This window comes from Selaginella moellendorffii, unplaced genomic scaffold (assembly GCF_000143415.4).
Source record: "Selaginella moellendorffii unplaced genomic scaffold, v1.0 SELMOscaffold_33, whole genome shotgun sequence".
Lineage (NCBI taxonomy): Eukaryota > Viridiplantae > Streptophyta > Lycopodiopsida > Selaginellales > Selaginellaceae > Selaginella > Selaginella moellendorffii.
Window position 1 is genome coordinate 1,250,827 of NW_003314294.1, and position 21,046 is coordinate 1,271,872.

A 21,046-nucleotide genomic window follows, 5' to 3' on the forward strand; every position below is an offset into this window, starting at 1 on the left:
CCGGCCGCAGCTCCACTAGAGGCTGGTGCAGCCTGAGACGGTGGCCAAGATGGTGCAGTAGCACGTTTGGAGCCTCAAAGACAATCTTCCCTGCGTCTTCCTTCCAGCAAAAGTACCCCCGAATACTTTCTTCCATGGCCAGCTCGGAGTCGTCAACACTCCCTTGTATAAGACAGTATCTAAAAGCGTCTTTCAGTTGCTCCAGGTTGGAGCCTCCAAATTCTATGGCATCTCCTGCCCAGCACTCCATGGACGTGATCATGCTCCTCCTGGCCACGTCGATCATTTGCAGGTCATCCAAGCCTATATCCCCACGTGTATTTCTCAGGCCCGCTGAAACCCATTCCAAAAACCTGGGAACTCCTAGACAGTCTTGAAGCAGCACCCCAAATTGTTCGTGCTCCATCAACTTGCTGGAACCTGCGCCCTGCTCGACCACCTCCCTAGAGTCTTGCAGAGATAAACCTGTCAAGCGGTGGGCGATCTTAGGCCATTTGCGCGCACCAAAAGTACCAACTTCTGGAACCCTGCACCCTGCTAAGCAAGGAATCAGGATAAGACCCCCTGCCTCCTGCTTGCATGTGTTCCTCATGAAACGGACAACTACATCGCACATCTCCTTGAGGAACACTTTCCCCCGTGTGCCCAGCTGCGCTGCTAGGAGCTGCATCTCGTCTAGAAGAAGATACAAGAGCACCACTCCCGGCTTTCCCTGCTTAAGAAACTCGCATACCTTGCCCATGGCATTTGCAAAGGATGGGAAGCTGCTGATAGAGCCCTGCGTCTCTGCGTCGAGCTTGAAAAACGGCAGCCCGTGCAAAAGCTCCGAAAGGATTGTTACCTCGAGGAACTTGGAGCCATCCATTGCAATATCTGGGCGAGGCATGTGGGAATGCTCGGAGCCTCGGCCGTTGAATGTCACAGAAATCTGATGCACAGCACCCGCATCGTAGAGGCTTTTCAGCTGGAAATCCGCTGGCGTGCAGCACAGGCGCACCTGTTCCCTGATTTCTTGCAAGCACCGTGTCTTGCCGATGCCTGATCCGCCCTCAAACGTGATGAAGCGAACAGAATTCTCGCCGTCCTCCTCACAGTAGGCCGCGACAAGAGCTTTCACTGTCGCTTTCACGTCCTTCATCAGCCCTCCTCGGCCGATCAGCGGAACAGGCCGCCTCCTCTTCCTCACGACCTCTGCTGCCATTGCTTCTGAAAACCCTAATCTCAATTTGCTCTGATCCAATGGTCCAGATTTTTAAACAGCTAGATCGACGGACAGTCGTTAGTATCCTTAAGCTCTCTTATAAGTTGGCAAAAGGCACAATGAAAATTTTATTCTAAGTATATTCTTTAAGATGCCAGATAAAAGGTACCTTAAAAGCGCTAGCAATTCAGAACTCATGAGCAAAAAGTCAATTGGGTTGAGACAATGGATAGACTTACTTTTGCATAATTGAGAAGTCGTTAAAGGTGTTGTTTGCCAAATTTTCTAAATTAGTTAAGTCCCATTGTAGTGCATTTAAATTTGGAATTGAACTCTAAGTCTGTTGTGTTATGAAATGAAGTTTTGGTATGCACTTAATATCAAACTCTTACATGCAAAATGATATCAAATAATGTTTAACACAATTTTGGCATATCAATGCCTAAAGTGAGGGGAGCTACATACCATTTTGTTTGTAGCAAGGATAGAACGTGATTGAAAACATCAAGGCTTTAGTGGAGGCAAAATGCCTAAACACTGTCTCATCCACTGATATCATCGTGCTCGTCATTAGGTCACTAGAGAGTGCGTCACTGTGGTAATACCACTTAGTATGAACTAATTCTACATTGACCAGCTGAATGGACCAACGTGGACCGTTACCTTTGGGCAGCGAGACAGCCTCACGGCAAACCAGACGGCTGCAAATGTAGAACTTCCACCTTTCTTCAATGTTTCCGTGCTCATCACCAGCTTTCAAAGCCATGGCCTATCCATCACACTGTCGGCCAAGGCCAATGTGGGAACTTTAAATCTCACCTCTATGGTACCAGATTATATGAACCCTTACTACAACCAATCGCTCAGGAGCCAGTGTCCCAGCAGTGGTACCTTTCTCCTCTAGATTTGCACTCTAGTGGTGTTTGACAACAAGTACTACAAGGACTTGATAAATTTCAGTAGATTGTTCCACTCTGACCAGACACTGTGGAGTGGTGGCGATTGGACAGTTGCGCAGCTGGTGCACACTTATGCCATGGATCAAGCGCGATTTTTCCAGGACTTTACGACTGGAATGATCAATATGGGGAACCTCAAGCCGCTCTTAGCTCCAAATGAACAGATTCGTAAATACTGTGGCAAAGTGAACTAGATTTTTTCAATATATAAAAATTATCCCTTGGTTCCAAGGTGTTTATCAAGTATACTTCTTCTCAAGCTAGTTTGTTCTTCCACAGTTTCTTCGAATCTCTCCATTGGATCCAGTCAACACATTGATATTGCCCATCCTTACCATGGCATTGCCAAAGTCCTGGAAGAAAGTGTTCTGGCTCAAAGCGTACGAGTTGACGAGATTCCTCGTGCTGGCCTGACCCCCGGAAAAGAGCGTCTGGTCCGAGAAAAGCAACCCTCTCCGGTTCTGCAAGTTCCTAAAGTAGCGATTGTCAAAGCTGGTCGGCGTCTGGACGTCGAGCGGCGAGAGATTGGTGTCGCCATTGCTGCTCGGGCACGAGCTTTGCAACGAGGTGTTAAAACTTTGATCCATCTGGTCCCCTCTTTGGAAGGGCCCGTAGAGCCGAGCCTTAAAGGTGGTGCACTGGGCCTGCCCAATGGTGTGAGCCCCAGAGAGAGCCACCATATCTCTGGTTGAAAGCCCCTGGTTTTGGAAACTCGCGATGAGCGCTGAGGCATTCAAAGTTGGAGGAGGAAGGTTGGAATTTGCAGCGGATTGGCTTGCTGTTAAGCTATCCCTCCTTCCAAACACCACCGTCCACGAAGGCCCGTTCAGCTGTAAAAACGATATTGTAAGCTTTTGACCGTTGACTTTGAGAGTTTACCGCGACTACGGAGTCCCGGGCAATGAGCGCCAGTAAGTCAGCGCAGGAGACAACACCCGGGCAGGAGCTCTCGACGGAGCTCTTGATGGAGTCGACGATGTCGAAGCCACGGGCGGAGCCAGCGTTTGGAAACGCGTTTTGCTCCAGGTTTGCGCCGTCTAGAAGAATGGAAGCATCACATCCCTGCAAGAGAAATGCATGGTTCTTTCAATATGCTTGAATGAAACTTATGGAAGCTTTCTACATTGACAAAGCAGTCGTGGAAATGGAGGCGAACAAACGAGGCTGCGATTCGAGCCTCTGCCTGGACGGCCTGCTGCACTGCAGCTCTCACGATGGTGGTGAGATTTGGGCACGAGGAGCGGTAGAAGCTGGAGCTCAAAGTTTGGCCAAGAGCACTTCCATGCAGAGCCAGTAACAACACAAGCACAAAGGACATGATCGCCATCTTTCCGCTTGAGCTTTTGCTTCACTCAAAAGGCCTGGCCTTTGAAACGTTTGGAAGGGTTGGATTTATAGATAGAGCCTTGCCGTATCTAGCACGGGTGCCACGGTGGTGAATGATATTAAACACAACTCGAGCTGGTGTATTTTGACAAGCTTTTTGTTCTGTAATGGAATAAGTCGTATCCATTTCATGTGGTTTGTTTGTATGAAAGTCGGCAGTGGCACACAAGTTCAAACATTTCACCCTCGAAAGAACCATATCTCAAATCTCACAAGAGATGATCAAGTTTGTCATGAAGTCAAGTACCGCTCAAATGCATCCTGTGACTTTGGACAATTTTTCTTGGTGGAGTGTTTTAGTGGAATCACTCCCTTTCCACCACCAAAGCATCCTGCCTGTCACATTTGTCTTTGCTGACTAATTTCGTCTGTTGCAAATAAGACATTAGAACTTTCGAGGAGAAAGCCTCCTCCTCCTAAGTACATTCTGCAAGTAGTGTTTTCTCTCATCAAACGAGAAAGAGTTTGCCAGCAACTTAGATCCTCTTTAGGATCCTCACTTAAAGAGGAAGAACTTTTGAGACTAAAATTAATAGAAAAATATAATATTTCATTTAGATATATTTTTATAATCTATTTCTACATCATTTAAAAATTCAAGAGAAAATTATTTTTTCATATTGAAGCTAGTAAACCCAACATATAATAATAATTAATACTTAATACAGACTTGAAAAGTATTAATAAGTCTGCATTAGTCAACTATGGAATCTTGATGAACCAGTTGTAACTTCATATGCTACTGCCAAATGCTTAAACCACCTTGAAGCCATAACTTTAAACAAAAGTAAGGGACCTCGAAAGCCACTATAGTCCATGAAATGTTATTACAACAAATAATATATCTTGCATTTAAGTTTGTTTGCTGATAATTCTCCAAGCACAACTATAAGTAGAATCAACCTCATCTTCTGACTCACAACTATAAATAGAATCTACTTCTTCATCTTTGTTTAACACTGCATATGGAAGATCGGACTCACTCTATTTGTCTTTCACATCCTCTTTATCCCTTCTTTGATGGAAAAAATGTTTTAAAACAATAGCTTTATTTAAACTTGCTATACTTATCCTTACTTCATCATTTATGTTCAGCCTCACTCTATCTAGGTTGGATGTTCTATTTAAACTTGTTATGCTCATCCTCACTCTATAATCTATATCATTTATCCTCACTCCACTACAATATTTGTTCATCCTCATTCCATTGTCAGAGTTGGACTCTCATCTGTCCCCTCTACCCCCTCTTTTTAAGAAATTTTTTTTGAAGTGTTAAGGCAAAAAGGAGAAAAGGAAAAAATGAGAAAAATTGAGGAAAAACAATTATAGAAGAAGAAAAAATGAATAAAGAAGTATTGGAATAGGAATTTGTAGTAGTTGGGAATGTAGAAATGGGGAAATTAAAAGGACATATGCTTAAAGTTTGGAAAATAGAAGACTTCTTATCATAAAATATTTTGGCCACCATAAGCAAAAGATTCACACCGCTCAACCTTTTTAACACATAACTCAACATTTAAAATGGGAAAATCAATAATAATGTCCACACTCTTAAAGCAATACATAAACTCATTAACAATAACGGTAAAGCAAAAGCTTTCAGTGGCACTCACAACTGGGGATATTTATTGAACTTAAAGCTCTGGCCAAAGTGAGTCAACCCTTGGAATAGGGAAATACTTAATATTAGAACTAATCAATGACTTTGTTAACGAAATAAAAGCAAGATTTTTAACTTCATGCATATAATTAACATTCAAATTAATATGAGGAGGACAGAAAACACTCAACTCATCATTGAACTGAGAATGAAAATCATAAGAGTTAAAAATGAATAATGTGCTAGGAAAAGGAGATGTTGCAAATGAAGAAGGAACACTAACAACATGAAAAAATGGCCTAAGCTGAGAAATAAGAAAGGGTTGGGAAAGAGCAAAAGATAAGGGGAAAAGATCAGATGGCATTTTGAAGGATTGACACCTAGCTTGTGAGATCTTCATTTCATTTCCAAAGTTATTTTCATAATAATTAAGTTCCTCATCATAATCTAAAATCCATTTAAGATCGTAAACATTGTTTTCCCATAAACTTGATCCTCAAATATTCTAAACTACATCATTTATAACTCACTAATTGGTGTCATGATCATACTTCACATCAATGGGAGATGGCAAAACATCAAGAATAGGACAATCAATGTAATCACATCCTACAGATGGCAATACACCAAAGATGGGTGTAACACTAATATAATTATATCTCACAACACCAAAAGTTCAATTTAATAGAGTAACATTAGTAGCCTCAAATAACCTATTCCTTGATCGATGACGACATGGCATGGTAGGAGAAGAGAATGCAATGAAGATTAAAATAAAGAATAAATCTAAGCACAATAATAGGTAAAGTTTTAGATTTTAGAAAAAGCTAATATAGATCTAAATCTAAAAAAGAATGAAGAAATAAGAACAAAAAGCATAATCCCAAATACTAAAGCAAAGTATTGTTAAAAAGCTTTGCTTTTTAGGGAAAAATTGTAGTATCTCTCATTAGTGGGTTTAGACCTTTACTTATATACAAAAATGGATGGACCAGATTTAGTCTCAAATGATGGTCCATATGCTATAGTATTATAATTAATATATTACTTAGTCAGGGCAATACATACATATATATATATATATATATATATATATATATATATATATATAGACACACACACACGTATTTATAAACCTTACACTAATAAAAATAATCAAAGACAAACAACCATAGTTTAAAATCATATATTGTCAATTTTAGATTATTTTGTTATATGGTAACATCTAGATAATGCCAACCCCACCTTGAGAAGGACTTCACACTCCCCTTCGACTTTGTCAACTTAGAAATTGAAAGCATTTGAGGGATTTTGATTATGCCAATGATATGATCATGGATGACTTCTCATCATAGCAATTGTCAAGACTGTAGGCTAAGAATATGAATCTAAAATGCAAGACAAGAGAAAGTTAGCAAAAGAACACTAGGAGATCAGCCCAAAACTGCAATTCAAGAGTTTGTATGAAGAGCTTAATTTTTATAGTAGGCTAGTCATGCTAACTCCATTTGTAAATATAGTGTATGCCATTTTTGGCTAGCAGATGACTAAGTCCAGAAGTTTAGGCTATCACGAGTGTGGCTTGTTTCCTGAGCCCTTATTGTCCGTTTGTTATTCACAAACAAAAAGATTAGACTCAAATTCAAGTCACACTCTTGCTCCATCTGGTCAAAAGCTTGATGCTTTTGGTTGATCGTACAAAATATATTATGCTGCAACCAAAATAGATCAAATTAAATGTAGTAATCACCTTTCACAACATCAGTGAAAGATGACATTGGAAACTTCACCACAAAGCACTCTCAATTTTGCAAACTAGTGCAAATTGGATCTCTAATGCATCCTTGCCACTCTTGCTGGCTACAAATGTAACTTGTCAATGGGCTGCACAATCTTCACCTCAATTACCTCCAATTGTCACTTCCACTGGTTGTAAAGTAAGGCTAAAACTTTCCAAATGCTATTGCTCTCTGAGTAGAACCTAGTGCTGTCTATGTAGGGTCGTCCACTGCTGCTTTCCACATGCGGCATACACTTGAGAATGGAAGCAGGCAAAAGACTTGTGCCACCAGCTCCAGCATCAATTCCAGTGTCTTGTAATTAATACTATTGTCAGGTAAAGGTAAAAGTATAGTACCTCCAATCTCCATTGTTTGTTATTGCCTATAGATTCCACCACATTCATTTTAACATTTGTTGACTCCTTTTTGCTCTGATTGTTTAGCCTTTTGGCAATGAAAACAATTGCCATCCATAATAATAAAAAAATTGGTGATACATTAAACTCAGTTCTACTTTCTAAGATCTTCAGGCTGTTTGTGCTGTGGGTTTTCTCAGGTTGCAGCAAATAGTTGTTGGCTTCTTTGCTCAGCATACTTTTTCTCACTAGGCTTTGCTTTGGTTGTTTTTCGTTTGCCACCAGGTGGGGATCGAGTATGCTGTAAAACTCTTTAGCTTCTTTTTCTCAACATCCAAACGACTCGTTGGCTCGAGCTTTGCTTTCCGGCACATTTGCTGCCGCTTCTACCGTTGAAGGTGTTTAGTCGAGAACCCCAGCCGCTTGAGAGACATGAGGCTTCCTCAAGGAACACTTGATCCCTGGAATCCAGTGACGAGCTCACGTTCCAGGCTCGAAACACAAACATCCGAAGTTTGGAGGAGCTTGAGAAAGCCCAGGGCGGTGTGTGATCTTGGCGATCTAGAGCGGCTGCTCCGGAGACTTGTCGAGACTTTGCGAGTTTGCTTGGATAAGAGGAAGACGATCAGTACACGGTGATGGTGAAGCATCTCATTGTTTTCTGCACCGGGAACTCGGAGTTTTTCCGCGGGTTTTTGGCTGATGCCATCAACTGGAGGCAAGTTTGCAAGGGTGGTGAAGGATGTTGTCGGCTGTCGCCCAGGAGGGAACGCCATCACCATCCTTGGGAGCCCAAACTTTCGATCCCAGCACCTTGTCCTGCAGCTTCCACGGGGAAAAGCTTGTAGAACTGCCCAGCTCTCGCGACCATCCGAGTCCAGCACGTCTGTGTTCGCGGTGCCCTTGAGCTGCGATGGGTCATAGCGTCCGGTCCAGTTCGTAGTTTGCATGCTGTGCGCCCGCAAGCTTTGCTCGCAGCCAATGTACTTGTAAAAGGTGGCGTTGGCCGTGACAAAGATGTGCCTCGCTCGTCTTTCGCACAAGAAACTGGAGAACGCATCTGGTCTACCTTCGAAATGGCTCCACCTTCGTCGTCTTCCAATGTGATTCCACGGAAGCATGCTCTTAATCGGAGCCTTGGAGGCCTCGGAGTAGTACAAGAAACCTTTGGTGAGTAGCCTCTCTCCTACTAGGTCGCGCTTTCCCAGCGCATTGCGAACCCTGGCGACTGCAGATGGATCGCAGGGTTGCTACGAACAAAGACCACTCGACTCTAGCCCAGAGGCAGACTCACGGGACCGAGATAATCCATGTTCACAACAACACCATGAGCTGCAGAGCTTTTCCACAAAAGCAGTAGCCAAAAATTTTATAACTGCAACTTCAACTCCACCTTTCCATCTAAGGCAGTAAGTATCAAGCACAGCATCAAGATTCAAGTTCTGGCCACTTCTGGAGCACTTAAACCAGAATCATGATTCTCTATAATGCAGGTTATTGACACAAAATTTTAGGATTTTCGCACCTAGCATTTGCCCACAGAATACCGAACAAGATATATTTACACCTCTTTATACCTTGGCAAACACCGGATTGCAGTGTTCCACGAGATGAGATTGTGCTGCGGCATTCTCTGGAGCATTGGTCTCGCCTGGCTGGTCCACGAGAGTTTTGATCATCGTGTTCCTGGAACACGTCCTTGTGTGTGTGCCTCTTCAAATGCCCATTTTGGGCAAATGCCGTAAGCAAAGTGTTGCAACAAAACTAAATTGTGCTGTGGACACCCTCTTTGTGTGGATATTGTGGCGAATCCAATGATGAGATCCTCAATAGTTGTTCTTGAGCGGGTTTCTCTATCTCACTGTATGGTCTTCTTGCATCCATGTTTAAGAAGCATGCGCTTTAACGAAACACGGTCCACACTTTTTCCAGTATCTCTTGTAGCACGCCTTGATGTAGTACTTTTGAGATGGTTTCGAGTCAACCAATACTTGATTTGATGTTTTATTTTCAATACTAACAAATATTTTGTTTTAAAACATATTGTAATGATATGGAGAATTCTAGACATTTCTAAGTGGAATCACTCTCCAAATATTGAGGCTACCAAACAATTTCTTCACCATAATCATCACTTATTAATTGCTTAAACTTGCTTCCCAAATAGAAATTAGTGTGCTTACATCCTAGACTCACCATGGACAGTATCTCCTCTGCAGAGTTTTCCCATGCATGATCCTCCCTGTAAGAGCTGCCACAAACCAGGTTTACGCCTTGTCACAACAGTCATACACAATATACTACAAATATTTCACGCGCGAGGCTCCAAAGTAATGGGGATTTTCACCGTCTCTTCTCCTCTCAAAACTTCCACGGTTATCTGCACACACATGAAATCGAATCGTTAGACCGGTGTAACGGGAGCCGGAAGAAGAGGATATGTACCTTGTCGCCAACCTTGCATCGATCTAAAACTCTGTACAGATCGCTTCCATTGGAGATCTTTTGGTTGTTTATCGAGGTGATAATGTCTCCAAGAACAAGCCGACCATAGCCATCTCGTTTCGTCGGTCTCAGCCCCTGCATCCAAGTTGGAATAGATACTTATGAGCGATTTCAAGCGTTACCGCTTTGCCAGCAGGTCCTCCGGGAGGGGCATCCAGCACAAGCACTCCGCTGACGCCAAGTTGCTCCACAGATTGCTCGGGTGCAAAAGTGATGCCAAGTACGGGTCTTGTCACTCGTCCATACTTGATGAGTTGCTCCACAATGCCGCTCACCTGGCCACGTACAATGGTGGTCATGCAACGCAGTCACGCGTGAAAAACCACATACCGTATCAACCGGTATCGAGAATCCCACTCCCGACGAAGCGCCCGACGGGGAATAGATAGCCGTGTTGATCCCAATCAAGTCTCCCGAGCTGTCGAGCAACGGGCCTCCACTGTTACCAGGATTGATCGCCGCATCTGTCTGGATGACATCTTGTATCGGACGTCCCGTCGCAGCGGAGCTGATCTCACGCCTCAGGCCACTACTCGAGGATCAAACTTAGAACACTTTCACTTCTAGAGGAAAGCATGTAGGATACCTGATGACTCCGGTGGTGAGCGTATGATCCAAGCCGAACTAGAGACACCATGCCCCCCTAGCTACGTCAGTCACTCGCGGAGCTGGCCAGCGGCAAGATGGAAAAGGATTTCGAGACTACTTACAGGGTTGCCGATGGCGTACACCTTCTGGCCAACCAGGAGATCGGACGACGTCCCCACGGGTATCGGCTTGAGCCTGTCTCGCGGAGCATCGATATGTAACACTGCTACGTCCTTGTCTTCGTCGAATCCCACGACGTCGGCCTCGTACACGCTCTGATCGGCCAGAGTGACTCTGCCAGTGGAAAGATCACTGTATCAGCAAGCCGAGCTAAACAACATCGCGTACCGGAGATCCGAGGCCCCCCGGATGACGTGAAAGTTGGTCACGACATGGCCCTCCTTGTCCCACACGAATCCGGAGCCCGAGCCTTGTGGAACTTCGAGCACGTCCAGCGTGAACGCATCGCGCCTGTGAAGTGAGGCATAAGCTCTGTGATCACGAGAGATGGAGATGAAACAAGCGCTATAGCAAACCTGGCGGCGAGATTGGTGATGTAGACCACGGAGGGAGTGTTGAGCTTGAAGAGCTGGACCGTGGCCAGCTCGTCGCTCTGGAGCTTCCTGGGCGGAGCGGTCACAAACGCGTGGGCATCCAGCGGCGGCGCCACCGCCGACAGCGCAATCACAAGCGAGGCAATGCAGATGGCCAGCCCCGACTTGGACTTGTCGTGGTTGTCGCCACCAATTGCTCCTCCCAGCGATTGCCACAGGACCGATCCCTTGCTCGTGACCGCATTGAGGAAGCGCTCCAGCCCGGAGGAACTGCTCGCATTCCTGGTGCTCGTGGCCAAAACCCTAAACCTCAGCCTGGAGGAGGCGGCAGCGCCTGGTCTGACCAGAAGAATCCTTGTTGGAGATGCCCACGGCACTGGCGCCAGCGGCGGCGCCGGCATCAAACCCCCCAGCGCACTGGCCGCCATCGCGGACTAGTAGTGATCACTGGCGAGAGGAGGAAGATAAAGTATAACTTGTGTGATTGATTATATAAACAAGGAGAGAGGAGGGGGAGGAGGAGAGGGAACCACGCAAACACTAGCCTCTACCTTTGAGGGGAATGGATAAGAGGGTGCTAGAGCTCCATGGGCTGTGGAGCTCCAGAGCTACCAGATGGGCTCCCAGGCGCCATGGAATGTTTGGGACGAAAGGGCAGCAATGCGGTGTAAGGTGGTTAGGGTCGTCATCCTCGTCCGCCATGAATTGCACTGGTAGGAAGCGAGCGAGCGAGCGATCTTTGTTTCCCTCTTGTTTGTGCTGATAGAAGAGATTCTTCTTGCAGCACCAGCAGCAGCAGTAGCAGCAGCGCCAGCAGCAGCCAAGGCGGCACCTTACCTCGACGACGCAGCACAACTCATCAAGAGCGTCGAGACTTTCATTTTCGATTGTGATGGTCAGTGTGCTCTCGCTCGCTCTCTCCGAGTGTTCTGTAAGACCAACCGGTGATCGATCTTCCAGGTGTGATATGGAAAGGGGATAAGCTCATCGAGGGCGTGCCCGAGACCCTGGATATGCTCCGAAGAATGGTACTTTGTGACGAAGTTCTACCTATATTTTACACCATCTTTGCAGGGAAAGCGCCTTGTTTTCGTCACGAACAACTCTACAAAGTCGAGGAAACAATACGGGAAGAAGTTTGAGACGCTGGGGCTCAACGTGAACGAGGTAAAGGCTTTCGATCACCGAGCGCTCTTGTAATCTTTGTGGAGATTGTGGCAGGAGGAGATCTTTGCTTCGTCTTTTGCCGCGGCCGCATACTTGCAGTCTATAAACTTCCCTTCCAACAAGAAGGTGTGTGTTTCTCTCAGAAATCTGCGTGAGCTGTCACTTATCTCCGCTTTCCATAGGTCTACATTCTCGGTGAAGTTGGAATACAAAAGGAGATGGAGCAGGCAGGAATAAACTTCATCGGTGGCCCTGTGAGTGGTTTCTTCTTCCATCAAAACGCTTGTGTACCATCGTCCTTACAGATTGGAGCCTCTGTTTGATGAATTAGGAAGACGCTGATAGGAAGATCAATCTAGAACCGGGGCAACTAATGGAACATGACAAAGACGTGGGTGCCGTCGTTGTGGGATTCGATCGCTACATCAACTACTACAAAATCCAGTGAGTGGCAACAACAGCATGCGCTTTGTGAATCTAACTTGCTGCCTTGAAGGTATGCCACCCTGTGCATTCGAGAGAACCCGGGGTGCCTCTTCATCGGTACAAACTGCGACGCTGTTACGCATCTTACAGATGCACAGGAGTGGGCTGGTAATGCACTTTCGTTGAGCTAAACTATAGAGTGACTAAAGTGCGCAAATCTTAGGAGGTGGAGCCATGGTTGGCTGCATCAAAGCTTCTACCAAGAGGGAGCCGCTCGTCGTTGGAAAGCCTTCGACTTTCATGATGGATTATCTGTCCAACAAGTAAGACGCGAGACTTTGAGCGAAGCACATAAAAGGCTGGCTTGCTTTGTGCAGGTTTGGCATCTCCAAAACGCAGATTTGCATGGTGGGAGATCGATTGGACACGGATATTTTGTTCGGCCAAAACGGTGGCTGCAAGACGCTTCTGGTCTTGTCAGGTAGCTACGTGTGCACTTCACTGATGTAGTGCTTATCTTCATGCTGGTCTTTCTCAGGTGTGACGACCTTGAAAACTTTGGAGAGCCCGGACAACACGATTCAGCCGGACTATTACGCGAACGGGCTTTCCGACTTGCTCAAGCTTGCGAAGCCTGTGGTCTAAGACACATGCAAAAGCATGGAAATATAATTCATTCACAGCGATTTTAGACAGACTTGGACGCGGCCGCAGACATGATTCGCACGAAGTCTGCCTCCGTCACCTCCCCGTCTCCTAGACAAGTTCGTGTAGCAACAAGAAATCGAAAACGTTTGTTACGCACCATCAGAGTCTGCAACGCGGATCATGTCCTCTACTTCTTTGTCACTGAATGGCAGCTCCAGCTCCACGGCCAAGCGCCTCAAATCTCTGAAGGACAGCATGCCCTGACCAGGCAACCATTCAGCGTGTAAGTTGAAGAACGCAACTCCACTCACCCGGCCTTGTTCATCCAGGATTGCAAATACCCGGACCAGCTCCTGCTTTGCCTCTCGTTCTCCCATCTTCTTGGTCATCATCTCCACAAACTCTTCGAAGTCGAGGGTGCCGCTCTGGTCAACGTCTACACTCGCCATCATGTCTCGTATCTCCTGCCACAGCTTTGAGTTCTATGCTCTAGAAAGTTATCGAAAGTTACCTGTGCGCTTGTTTCGAATCCCAGTGCTCTAGATCATGCCAGGGATCAAGGAAAACCAAACAGGATATCGACTTACTTCATTGCGACTCTGAGCTCCTTCGCATCAATCGTTCCTGGGATGATAGATACATAGATCAAAAGAATTCAACTAAGAGATGTGAAGAAAACCTGATGAATCCGTGTCAAACATGTCGAAGGCCTCGCGAAGCTCGCTCCGCTGCTCGTCCGTGATCCCCTGCATCCATGGCTGCTGCTCCTTGCTCATGATCAGGTCGATGAGGACTAAGATTGCTACAATGATGATTTGGAAAAGTCCATGTTTCAAGCTGTAGGTAGTGTGACTTGGTGAAGCACCGAAGACTATGCGCGCGTGGTCCTCACGCGAGGCGAGGTATCAAAGGAGTGGGGAATCTTATGCTCCGGGCGGGAGGAGGAGGAGGAGGAGGAGCAGCGCGTTTAGTCGAGGAAAGAGAACTTTTGGTAGCACTGATCAAGGAGTGTGGAGATGCCCAAGACCTCAGCGAGGCTCGCCGCCTCCACTCCCACATCCTCAACACCGCCCACAACCGGAACCGCTTGGTGGCCAACTTCACCATCGAGATGTATGGCAACTGCGGCAGCGTGGAGGACGCACGTCGCGCGTTTGAGTCCATCACCCAGCCCAACCTCTTCTCCTGGAGCATCATCACCCAGGCGTATGCCCAGAATGGGCATGTTGCCGAGGCCAAGAACCTGTTCGACAGGATGCCGCAGCGGAATCTCGTGTGCTGGAACACTCTCATGTCCGGGCTCGCGCAGGTCGGTCAGGCAAGCCAGGCTCGCTCCGTCCTACTCAAGATGCCGCAGCACGGCGTCGTCTCCCTCAACATCCTTCTCGGAGCGTATGCCCAACTCGGGCATGTGTCGGATGCCAAGTCCGTGTTTGATGCGATTCGACAGCCCAATACGATCTCCACGAACCTCATCATCTCCGCTTACGCCCAGGCCGGCCACCTCCAAGCCGCCGAGGACGTCTTCTCGGCTGGCTGCTGTCCGGTGGACGAGATCTCCTGGAACACTCTGGCCATGGGCTACTGCCAGAGCAAGCAAATGGAGCGTGCCAAGGCTGTGTTTGATGCGACACCGCAGCCCAGCGTGTTCTCGTGGACCATTCTCCTGCAGGGCTATGCGCAAGCTGGGGAAGTTGGCAAGGCCAGGCTCGCTTTCGAGCGGATGCCCGCGTGGAACAAGGTGGCGTGGACGGCCATGGTGGCGAGCTACGGCGATCAGGGCTTGACGGGCGAGGCGTGGAGGGTGTTTGAGCAGGCCCCGCACAAAGACCTGGTGCTCTTCAACGCCATGGCCGCGGCGTATGCTCGAAACGGGCTTTGCGACGAAGCGGACGCGCTGCTGGGGAGAATGCCGGCGTGGAGCGTCATGACATGGAACACCGCCGTGTCCGTGCGCGCGCTCCACGGTCGCCTCGACTCCGCCAAGGCGCTGTTTGACGCCTCTCCGGCACCCGACATCGTGACATGGAACTGCCTGGTGGCGGGGTACACGGGCAGCGGCCGGCTTGCGTCGGCCGTGGACATTCTGGCCAAGATGCCGGTGTGGAGCTCCATCGGCTGGAACGCACTGCTTCGCGCCTACTCGCTTGCCGGGGACGTTGGCAGCGCGAAGGCGCTGTTCGACGCAATGCCCGACCCGGACGTGGTGGCATGGACGGAGATGACGTCGGTGCTGGCCAGCGCGGGGCTGGGCGATGCCGCCATGACCAGCTTCCAGGAGATGCAGCTGTCGGGGCAGCAGCTGGACGACATGGTGATGACAAGCATCCTGTCGGCGTGCAGCCATGCCGGGCTGGTCGTCGAGGGTGTCTTCCTGTTCGCCACAATGTGTAGCGACCATGGGATGGCGGCAGCGCGGGAGCATTGGTCGTGCATGGTGGACTTGCTCGGGCGGGCTGGCCGCGTGGGAGATGCGCACCATATCATGGCCGAGATGCCAATCGACCCGGATCCGGCCACGTTCAAGTCGTTCCTCAGTGCCTGCCGCAACGCTCCCCCTATAGTTGAAGTCATGGCATCTGCGCGCGGGGCCGCCGAGGCCATCACCCACCTCGAGCCCGGCCGCTCCTACCCCTACGTGCTTCTCGCCAACCTCAGTCAACCCTGGTCATGACGGTCAAGTCAAGTCAGGTCATGACAGGTCAACGTAGGCGGACGACTCAGGCAAGATGGACGCACAGGTGAGCTTGTAGCTAGGGCAAATTGGTGAGGAGGGAGGATGGTCTCCATCGCCAGGGATGGCGAGTGGGGTAGCGACACATTGACCCGGGCGGTCGAGCAGCTTCGCTTGTACAAGGCGGCGGAGCTGTTGATCGACGACCAGATTGCTCCAAAGAGGGCGGCGGTGCTCATCTGCTTGTTCGAGGCCGCCGGAGAGATCCGCGTCATTCTGACCAAGAGGGCGATCTCGCTCTCCACCCATTCAGGTAAGCGTAGCGCCTACCTCCATTGCATGCATGAGAGCTAGAATGCTACGCTTCACTCTTTCAGGAGAGGTGGCACTTCCCGGTGGCAAGAGGGACGAATCGGACGCGAATGATGCAGCCACCGCGGTTCGAGAGGCTTACGAGGAGATTGGTTTGGAGCCGGCATCCATCCAAGTTGTTGCCTCGCTAGAGCCCTTTCTATCCAAGGTACTCCATTCTTTGAAGCTTGGTTTGATTGATTCCACTGAGTTGGAGTGAGCACTGTCCAGCATTTCCTCCGGGTGACCCCAGTCGTGGCCATCCTTCCCGACGCACAGAGCTTCGTTCCTTGCTGCAATCAAGCGGAAGTGGAGTCCCTGTTCGATGCGCCGCTGGAAATGTTCCTCCGGGTACGTACTTGTCTCTCATATCGATCTCGACTTGGTCTATCATCTCGATCGCGTGAACTAAAAGCGCTTGGAAAACAAACAGGACGAGAAGCATCGATCGGAGCAGCACAACCGGTGTGGAGGGAGCTACATGCTACACTACTTCGAGCTCGAGTACCAGGGCAACAAGTACGTCATCTGGGGGCTCACCGCCGCCATCCTCATCCGCGCGGCGTCCATCGTCTTCCAAAGGCCTCCCGAATTCGAGGAGTTCTGTCCAGACTTTAGATCGATCCATCGCTACCTTGTCAAACAGATCGCCATGAAATCCAGCTAGACATTTTCGAGAAGTTTTAGATCGGTCCAAACTAGTCAACGGTCCAGTCAACTGGCCAGTCAAAACTCGCGGCTGGCAGGAAGCTACCCGGGAGCTTCGACCGTGGTCTCTTCCCACCGAGGTAGGAATTAGGGTTCTTGGATGCCGTGGCGGTGTGAGGCGCGCTGTTCCAGAAGGCCGAGATGGCGACTGGTGGAAGAGTCCGCGGAGTGCCGCAGCAAGGTGAGTGGAGAATTTGAAGATCGAAGAGATAACAAGGATCTGTGACCAAACAGACCTCGGCATCCGGCAGATCATCAGTGAAGCTTGCGTGCGATGGCTCAAACCACCCGAAGTGTGCGAGATTCTTCGGCATTATCAGAGCTACGGCTTCAATCTCAACCCCGTTCCACCCAACAGGCCCGCCAGTGAGTGATCCTTTGCTCCTTCCTTGCCTGTGTCGCACTGACTTGTGACTTGCGGCTACTACTACTAGGTGGCTCCTTGTTCTTGTTTGATCGCAAGGCTTTGAGGTACTTCCGGAAGGATGGACACAACTGGAGGAAGAAGAAAGACGGCAAGACTGTTCGCGAGGCTCACGAGAGGCTCAAGGTTTGATTTTTATTTCTAGAAACAACAAGGCCATCACCATCGCGGTCTCTTGTATGCAGTCTGGGAGCATTGACGTGCTGCATTGTTACTATGCCCATGGAGAAGAGGATCCAAACTTTCAACGCCGGAGCTACTGGATGCTGGAAGGGTATACCAAAAGAACTTGAGATGGAAATATTTTTCTCACTTGTATTGTGACTTGCAGTGCTTACGAACACATTGTTCTTGTTCACTACCTTCAAGTACACCAGGTCAGTGTTGCGGTGCTTGTGTCTCTCTTTCTTTTTCTAGCTTTGACTTCTTTTTCTTTTCCAGGGTCGTGCTTCTTCATACAGACCTCCAGAGCATCCGGAAGCTTTCTCGCACGCAATGTCACCCTCAGTATCCTCGGAGCACGACGATGTGGATTCAAGTGACGATGTCGAACAGATAGACCCGCCGCTGCCTCCACCAGAAGTTTCCAAGCCGCAGCCATCCCTGTTTCATCAACTCTCGTCAAAGGATTGGTCTGTGCTTCTGTCGGAAACTCAACAAGATCCCGTCTATCAGCAGCAGCAGCAGCAGCAGCAGCCGCAGCAGCAGGGGGGTTTTTTTCAGTCCGGACAAGGTGGTGGTGTGTTGGGAGATGATATTGATCTTAACGATCTCTTAGACAGTCCAGGTATGACTCGAGCGGACGTTGCTTTCTGACAGACAGCTCGTTTGAAAAACTCTGTGCAGACAAGTTCCTCGGCCAGAAGGGGCTCACTCCTGCCGTGAGCTTGGACACGAGCGGATGGAATGAAGTTCTGCGAAGCTATCGAGAAAATCCAACCAATGGCCCGGTCAAGCAAGAGGTGCAAGAGGTGTCATGGAAAGAGACTTTAGAGCAGTGTACTACCCCTGCTACCAGGGATGCATTGCTGGGACAAGTCTCGCCCATGAAATTTGAGGATTGTATGTTCAAGTCGTCACCTAGAGCGGGTCTAAGTCCCAAAGCGATCATGGATGTTCTTTCTCCTCGGGGACTGGGTCGTCAACCACAGTCACTTCTCGAGGCTCAGCTCCGTGCTGCCACAGCCGAGAACGCCATGAAAACAGCACAAAGCATCTCTCCGGTGAGTGTATTATATTGTCACTTCTTACATGTAGTCTCTAACACGTCCATGCAGACAAAGCAACGCTGGCGAGAGAGCGTTCCCTCTCCTCCGCCAGCACAAAACGTCCTTGTGGATATGGGGCGTGCTTCTCAACAGGTAAAAGCTTCTCCTTCTCTCGCTGACCTGCTTTACTCAAGGACTTCATGTGTAGACAAATGCATATCAAAATACCTGGCAGCAGCAGCAGCAGCCGCAAGCTCATCAGCCTTGGCAGGCGCAGCAGTACGAGCTCGACACCGGGAGCGCACCGGTAAAAAACTCAAAGCCCGTCAAACAGGAAGAGAGCCCGGCCGACAACCTCAAGAAACTGGATAGTTTCGGACGATGGGTGATGCAAGAGATGGGTGACGATAGTCCAGGGGCGCTACTCGCGCCCGCTCCTGGGGACTCGGGCTCCCTTTGGATCGACGATGATAATGACAGAGAAGAAACCTCCAACCTCTCTACGCAAATGCAGCTTGACATGAGTGTCTCCATCGCCCAGGTCCAACGGTTTAGCATTACAGACTTCTCTCCGGACTGGGCTCCTTCCAACGAAGAAACCAAGGTCTCGTCTCACATATACTTATGTCGCGTCTAAGTTTTGAATCACAGGTTCTCGTCTCCGGGAGGTTCTTGCCAACTGTTAGCAAACCGCTGGACGTGAAATGGTGCTGCATGTTTGGGGACGTTGAAGTTCCGGCGGACCTTATAGACGTGGGCGTCCTCCGGTGCAAAGTCCCTCCGCGAGGCCCAGGAAGGAGAAGGATACCCTTCTATATAACATGTAGCGACCGGCTAGCATGCAGCGAGGTGCGAGAGTTTGAGATCCGTGACGTCCCCGAGCAGCAAAGTGGACAGCTTGAGAGGGAAGCGCTGCTTCAACTCAGATTCTCGAAGATGTTACTCTCGGCTCATGAGGGCGATGATCCAAAGGCTACAGTCGAGTGGAAGCAGATGGAGGACGCTGTGAGAGCGCGCAGCCTGAGTGCTACGAGCGTCAAGGAGATGCTGCTGCAGGCCTACTTCAAGCTTGACTTAGAGCTGTGGCTGGGTTCCAAACGCAGTGCCTCCGTCCTCGACGAGCATGGCCAAGGCCTTGTACATATGGCCTCGGCACTTGGCTACGACTGGGCCTTGAAACCGATCCTGGACGCCGGTGTTGTTCCAAACTTTCGGGACGTCCGCGGCTGGACCGCTTTGCACTGGGCTGCGGCATTTGGAAGGTCTGTCACCTTTTCTAGTTTGTCGTCCTCTTTCTTACACTCTTTCGTGCTATACTGCAGGGAGGAAACTGTTGTTGCGCTCATAGCAGCCGGCACGAATCCAAGCCTTGTGACCGATCCCACCTCCAAGCATCCAAACGGTCAGCTCCCTTCGGACTTGGCTTCGGCCGCTGGCCACAAGGGAATAGCCGGCTTTCTGGCGGAGAAGGCGCTCACTGGCCACCTCTCGTCGCTCACCATCGCGGACACTAGCTTGAACGAGATCAACAGCATGTCTGCGACGCTGGCCGGCGAGAGCGCCGTCCAGGAGATGAAACGCCCCGTGGACGAGGAGCACCAGTCGCTACTCAGGTCCTTCTCGGCCGTGAGGAACGCAACCAAGGCCGCCGCGCTCATACACTCGGCGTACCGCCTCGACTCTTTCCGCAGGAGGAGCGGGGGTGATGGCGGCGAGGAAAATCCCGATGACTTGGGCATGCAGCCGACCGAGCTCCATGCCATGGCACAGACGATTCGGAGGGCCCAGGGCCACCGTGATCATCACGGCAGGATGCAGTCGGTGGCCGCGTTGCAAATCCAGCGAAAGTTCCGCGGCTGGAAAGGCCGCAAGGATTTCCTGGCGCTGAGGAGGCACGTAGTCAGGATCCAAGTACGTGTAGCATGTTGCTGCGTCCGTCAACTTTTGTTCTAACGTTGTTTTCAAACGCAGGCGCATGTCCGAGGCCACCAAGTTCGCAAGCAGCTCCGGAAGATCCTGCGGGTGGTGAGCGTGATCGAGAAAGCGGTGCTGCGATGGAGGCGGAAACGCGTGGGTCTGCGGGGATTCAAGCCGGACAACACGAATGGCGTGAGCAGCGACGACGACGATTATCTGCGGGAGGGGCGGAAGCAGAAGGAGATTGTGCTGGACAAGGCCGTGGCGCGCGTCCAGTCCATGGCGCGCTCCGAGCAAGGCCGCGATCAATACCGCAGGATGCTCGAAGGCTCGCAATCGCAAGTAAGCTTTTCTACTTCTCTAAGACGGTGCCTCAAGTTGAAACTTACGTGGTTTTGGCTGCCAGGATCAGGATACTTTGGAAGATCAAGTCATGGTTACAGACTAGCTGGTGGAATATGTGAATTGTTCGAATAGATTCGTTGCTCTGGATTGTTGAGGGAGAATGGACAAAGAACAAGTGAAGCAAAGGAAAAAGACCTGGATCATACCAGTGTGTCTCTGGACAAATCAATGTGGTGGTTTCAACAAGC

General features: G+C 49.2%; 7 protein-coding genes across 8 annotated transcripts; 4 read left to right on the forward strand and 3 right to left on the reverse strand.

Annotated features, from left to right (window-relative positions):
• Positions 1–2,346: 2,346 nt before the first annotated feature.
• Positions 2,347–3,487, reverse strand: LOC9639044 (peroxidase P7). Its single transcript, XM_002977234.2, has 3 exons — positions 3,284–3,487; positions 3,040–3,222; positions 2,347–2,990 (listed from the first exon to the last, which is right to left on the reverse strand). Exons 1-3 carry the CDS (start codon positions 3,485–3,487, stop codon positions 2,421–2,423), a joined length of 957 nt encoding a protein of 318 aa, XP_002977280.2. The 3' UTR covers positions 2,347–2,420.
• A 5,910-nt stretch (positions 3,488–9,397) lies between these two features.
• LOC9639045 (protease Do-like 1, chloroplastic) lies at positions 9,398–11,388 on the reverse strand. Of its 2 annotated transcripts, XM_024682121.1 has the most exons (9): positions 10,913–11,388; positions 10,725–10,847; positions 10,499–10,670; positions 10,375–10,412; positions 10,119–10,317; positions 9,911–10,063; positions 9,729–9,863; positions 9,588–9,663; positions 9,398–9,534 (listed from the first exon to the last, which is right to left on the reverse strand). In XM_024682121.1, exons 1-8 carry the CDS (start codon positions 11,356–11,358, stop codon positions 9,595–9,597), a joined length of 1,335 nt encoding a protein of 444 aa, XP_024537889.1. In that variant the 5' UTR covers positions 11,359–11,388; the 3' UTR covers positions 9,398–9,534; positions 9,588–9,594. The 2 variants fall into 2 exon arrangements, with proteins under 2 accessions (XP_024537889.1, XP_002977281.2); XM_002977235.2 differs by having other exon boundaries at positions 9,398–9,663.
• A 58-nt stretch (positions 11,389–11,446) lies between these two features.
• LOC9639046 (phosphoglycolate phosphatase 1B, chloroplastic) lies at positions 11,447–13,218 on the forward strand. Its single transcript, XM_024682122.1, has 11 exons — positions 11,447–11,643; positions 11,715–11,825; positions 11,891–11,958; positions 12,005–12,097; positions 12,152–12,223; positions 12,280–12,351; positions 12,429–12,541; positions 12,594–12,691; positions 12,747–12,846; positions 12,901–13,004; positions 13,062–13,218. Exons 1-11 carry the CDS (start codon positions 11,493–11,495, stop codon positions 13,166–13,168), a joined length of 1,089 nt encoding a protein of 362 aa, XP_024537890.1. The 5' UTR covers positions 11,447–11,492; the 3' UTR covers positions 13,169–13,218.
• On the reverse strand, positions 13,161–14,033 carry LOC9638772 (caltractin). The gene is made up of 6 exons (XM_002977236.2): positions 13,851–14,033; positions 13,759–13,795; positions 13,683–13,710; positions 13,483–13,635; positions 13,329–13,431; positions 13,161–13,279 (listed from the first exon to the last, which is right to left on the reverse strand). The coding sequence occupies exons 1-6, from the start codon at positions 13,945–13,947 to the stop codon at positions 13,212–13,214; spliced, it is 486 nt and encodes a 161-aa protein (XP_002977282.2). The 5' UTR covers positions 13,948–14,033; the 3' UTR covers positions 13,161–13,211.
• Positions 14,034–14,096: 63 nt separating this feature from the next.
• On the forward strand, positions 14,097–15,845 carry LOC9639047 (pentatricopeptide repeat-containing protein At4g02750). The gene has a single exon (XM_024682072.1). The coding sequence runs from the start codon at positions 14,097–14,099 to the stop codon at positions 15,843–15,845; it is 1,749 nt and encodes a 582-aa protein (XP_024537840.1).
• A 77-nt stretch (positions 15,846–15,922) lies between these two features.
• On the forward strand, positions 15,923–16,882 carry LOC9638773 (nudix hydrolase 15, mitochondrial). The gene is made up of 4 exons (XM_002977087.2): positions 15,923–16,158; positions 16,223–16,365; positions 16,428–16,547; positions 16,630–16,882. Exons 1-4 carry the CDS (start codon positions 15,951–15,953, stop codon positions 16,861–16,863), a joined length of 705 nt encoding a protein of 234 aa, XP_002977133.1. The 5' UTR covers positions 15,923–15,950; the 3' UTR covers positions 16,864–16,882.
• Positions 16,883–16,961: 79 nt separating this feature from the next.
• LOC9638774 (calmodulin-binding transcription activator 1) lies at positions 16,962–21,001 on the forward strand. The gene is made up of 13 exons (XM_024682005.1): positions 16,962–17,085; positions 17,139–17,270; positions 17,339–17,454; positions 17,514–17,602; positions 17,660–17,705; positions 17,770–18,115; positions 18,175–18,551; positions 18,606–18,689; positions 18,745–19,140; positions 19,188–19,798; positions 19,859–20,447; positions 20,508–20,795; positions 20,860–21,001. Exons 1-13 carry the CDS (start codon positions 17,046–17,048, stop codon positions 20,899–20,901), a joined length of 3,156 nt encoding a protein of 1,051 aa, XP_024537773.1. The 5' UTR covers positions 16,962–17,045; the 3' UTR covers positions 20,902–21,001.
• Positions 21,002–21,046: the final 45 nt, after the last annotated feature.